At 37.3% G+C, this 4,084-nt stretch overlaps 1 protein-coding gene across 1 annotated transcript; it reads left to right on the forward strand.

Annotated features, from left to right (window-relative positions):
• Positions 1–515: 515 nt before the first annotated feature.
• On the forward strand, positions 516–1,396 carry LOC120009998 (zinc finger BED domain-containing protein RICESLEEPER 2-like). Its single transcript, XM_038860718.1, has 2 exons — positions 516–1,200; positions 1,323–1,396. The coding sequence occupies exons 1-2, from the start codon at positions 516–518 to the stop codon at positions 1,394–1,396; spliced, it is 759 nt and encodes a 252-aa protein (XP_038716646.1).
• The last annotated feature ends 2,688 nt before the right edge of the window (positions 1,397–4,084 follow it).

The following is a 4,084-nucleotide window of genomic DNA, read 5'->3' on the forward strand; positions in this document are numbered from 1 at the left end:
TAAAGGTCCCATGGACAACTACACAATATCTTATGATGGGGATAGGGATAAGGATGGTACAAGCCTAATCAATGAAATGAGGCTTCACAAATTTGATGCCAATGCAATCCGTGATAGTCTAATTGAGTGGATAATTTGTGATGAACTCCCATTCAGCATTGTTAAAAGCCCCAAATTCAAATAGTTTTGCACGACTATGGAGCCTCAATTTAATGTACCATCACATCAAACAGTTGCTAGACATGCTTTCAAATTAAACAATGCTCAAAAGCTAGAGTTGAAAAAGTCTTTAAGCGGTTTCATTGGTCGAGTTAGTCTCACCACTGATATGTGGACCTCTTCCAACAATACAAGCTATATGTCTATAATGGCGAATTTTATTGACAAAAATTGGATATTTCACAAGAGGATTATCAATTTTAGCATGGTTGAGGACCATAGAGGTGAGGGCATTGGTAAGCAATTAGAGAGAATTACTAAAGAGTAGGGGATAGAAAAAATTATGTATATGCATCATGGTTGATAATGCTCCTACAAATGATGGTGTAGTAGATTGGACGAAGAAATATGGGTCTAAACATGTGTTGGGTGGCAATTATCTCCGTGTTGGGGGCTTTGCTTATTTCTTAAATCTAGTTGTGAAACAAGGCCTACAAAAGTGTGTTAAATCAATTGAAAAAACTAGTAATGCGGTGAAGTATGTGAGATCATCTCTTAAGAGACAATCCAAGTTCTTGGATTGTGCAAAACAACTTGGAGTTATGATTACTAAATCTGTGTGTCTTGATGTGGTGACACAATGGAACTCCACTTATTTGATGTTGGAAGTTGCTGTGGAGTATGAGCTAGTATTTGATTGCCTATATCATGAAGATTTAGGTTACCATGGCTCTTTTCTCACTACAAATGTTCTTGGTTCTCCTGGTTTCAATGATTGGGAGAATGCTAGGAAGCTTATCCCTTTTTTAAAGCTTTTTTATGATGGCACTACAACATTATCTGGTAGTACTTATGTCACAATCAATAACTACTTCTTTTGGATTCAAGCTATCAGAGATTATTTGAAAGAAGCTCAGACGAGCAATTACAAAGTACTTTCTGAAGTGGTAGTTGATATGATGAGCAAATATGATCAATATTTTGGAAATATTTCAAAGGTCAATATGCTAGTTTATATTGCTCTAGTTCTTGATCCAAGAAGTAAGTTGGATGTTTTCAAAGAGGCTTAGAGCTATCCTCTGATAGAACAACTAGTACCAAAATATTTGAGGGAACAAAAAAGTTGTTGGAGGACTTATATGAGTAATACCGTTCATCTTTAGAAACTCCAGAATCACAATCACATGTTGCACATTCATCTCAGAGAAGTAATACAAATCCATCCTCATCATCATAAGCCTCTAAGCCTAAGGTCACCAATATATGAGATATAATTTATGATCGAGCTGAATATGCCACTTCTATATCCAGATTGAAGTTAGATAAGTATTTGGCAGATGATCGTGAGACACCAAGATGAGTTTGATTTATTAAGCTTTTGGAAAGTGATGGAGGGCAGATTTCCAATTCTTGCATCCATTACTATGGATATATTTTCTATTACTGCTTCGCCTGTTGCTTCAGAATCTGCATTTAGTATCGGTGGTCGTGTGATAACGGATCGTCGTAATTCCTTGTTGTCAAGAACCATTGAAGTACTCCTATGCACATAAAGTTTGTTGAAAAATGTTCTTTCAATTAAGGCTGATGAGATGATTCTTGATGATGATGCTGCTGAAGAAGTGGAGAGGGTTGCTGAAGAACGTAATTACTAATTAGTTAACCTATAAAAATTTTATTTGCACTTGTTTCAGTTATTTACTTATTTGTCTCATTAAGTTGTTCTGAATACTGAAGTAACTGAACAATTTTTTTCTTAGAATTGGACTATGGATCTGATCCATGTGGACCTTTTAGTGCTATGACAATGCTAGACTCCTCAAGTGCAAGTTTATGTAATGTTGGGGAAGGTTGATGACTTGAAGACAAGACATGGTATGTTTGTAGTTAGTTAAAGCATGGGCTACTGTTTGCAGGTTTTGAAACTGGCTTGTATTCACATTCTTAGATCTCTGTTTGTTGACAGGTTTTGAAACTGACTTGTTATTCAATATTCACTATCTTGGCTCTCTGGTTGGCATTTGCAGTGAAACTGGCTTCATGGCTCTCTGTTTGCACTATCTTTGTGGTTCTCATTTAACCTTATTTTTTTTTACCTCTTTTTAAGGTTTTTTGTGAAATTGTGAATCATTTTATCAATTTGTATTCAGGAATTTTGAATCAGGTATGCAGGTGACCTTATTTGCTTTAGGCCTATTTAGGTCTATCGGGTAACTCGATGACCCTAAACTCAAAAACTCCTTAGCAAGGTTATCGGGCGGGTCATCCATTTGTGAAAAATCACAGGGTCGGGTCCAACCCGGTCTGATAACCCAGAACTCGGATCTATGAACACCCCTAGTTTCTTGGGTGCTGGAGGAAGATTCTTCAAAGTAGGGATTGGTGTCGACATCTATTTTAGTATCAAATTGGTGATGGAAAGGATATAGCTTTATGGACAGATTTTTGGCTTCCTAATGGACCCTTATGTATTTCAACAAGGAGAGCTACCTCTACAAGCTTGCCGTGGGATTCAAGGGTTGATTGTATTATATCTGGCTCAAATTGGAGTTTTCCTAGGGATCTTCATGAGCTGCAACATATTTGGGAAGCAATTGATTTTTAGCCAAAGCCATGGTTGAAAGACAAGATCATTTGGAAGGGGACTAGTTCTGGTATTTTCTCTATTAAATCCGCCTAGGAAGAAAAAAACAATTATCCCGCTGCAACAAACAGAAAAAAAAAAAACAAAGGATATGAAATCCTTAGTATCAACAAACAGAAAAAAAAATTTAGTCAATCGGAACAAAAATTACAATTATCCCGCTGCAACGCGTTGGCCGTCACCTAGTTTAGATTAAAAAGGCATCAAAGAAGGTGCCGAAATAATACATCACTTTTGCAACAAATCAATCACACTTACTAGTACAATATCATCCCTTCAGACCACCCCTCGGTACCAAAAAAAAGTCATATTCATGACTCCCTGATATACTAAGGCCTTATAAGCAGCATATTTACCAGAAAAAGTGGCATATTTATCTGTGAATCCCCTACCTGATGCTGAAGCTGAAGCTGTGAAACATGGAAGACGTGATGGATATGTGCTTTAGCTGGAAAATCCAACTTGTAGGCAACTTCACCAATTTTTTGTGATATTTGATACGGCCCATAGAAGCAATTGCTCAACTTGTATAAAGCCTTCTGAGATGAGGTTGTATTTTCAAATAAGCCAATCTCCCATATCGAATTGCTCTTCTCACTGCTTCTGATCATGATAAGTCTTCATACGATTGTTAAATTTTGCTAAATTATCTTTAAGTTCCTTGAGAAGTGTGTCTTTCTCTACAAGCTCTTTGTCAACCTCTCTATTAGGTGAAGAACCCGCGGGGTAGCTTACCAACGTAGGCAGAGTTGGACCATACAAATATTCGAAAGGAGTTCTTTTTGTTGACGCATGAAAGGTCCTATTGTACCAATATTCCGCTCATGCTAAGTAGTCTTCCCACTTCTTAGGATTCTGATGGGCTAACACTCGCAAATATTATTCCAAGGTCCGATTAGTAACTTTCGTCTGTCTGTCCATCCGAATGAGGATGATATGCAGTACTCATGGATAACTTAGTCCCTTGTAATTTAAATAATTCACCCCAGAAATTACTCAAAAATATTCAAACACTAAAGACCTCGGTATACCATAAAGCTTGACCACATGGTCACAAATAATTGGGGTTATCGAGTTCGCCATGTAAGGATGTAGCAGGGGAACGAAGTATGCATGTAACGCCCCGACCCAAAATGCGTTATTTTTGGTACCATCTTAATCAAACTACTAATTAATTCAATCATGAACCACCGAAAAATTCGACAACATCTTCCCGTATTACGGAAGATGCCAACCTGGAGTAACCACGCAGCAATATCACAAATATATTCTTAAACTAGG

This window comes from Tripterygium wilfordii, chromosome 2 (genome assembly GCF_013401445.1).
Source record: "Tripterygium wilfordii isolate XIE 37 chromosome 2, ASM1340144v1, whole genome shotgun sequence".
Lineage (NCBI taxonomy): Eukaryota > Viridiplantae > Streptophyta > Magnoliopsida > Celastrales > Celastraceae > Tripterygium > Tripterygium wilfordii.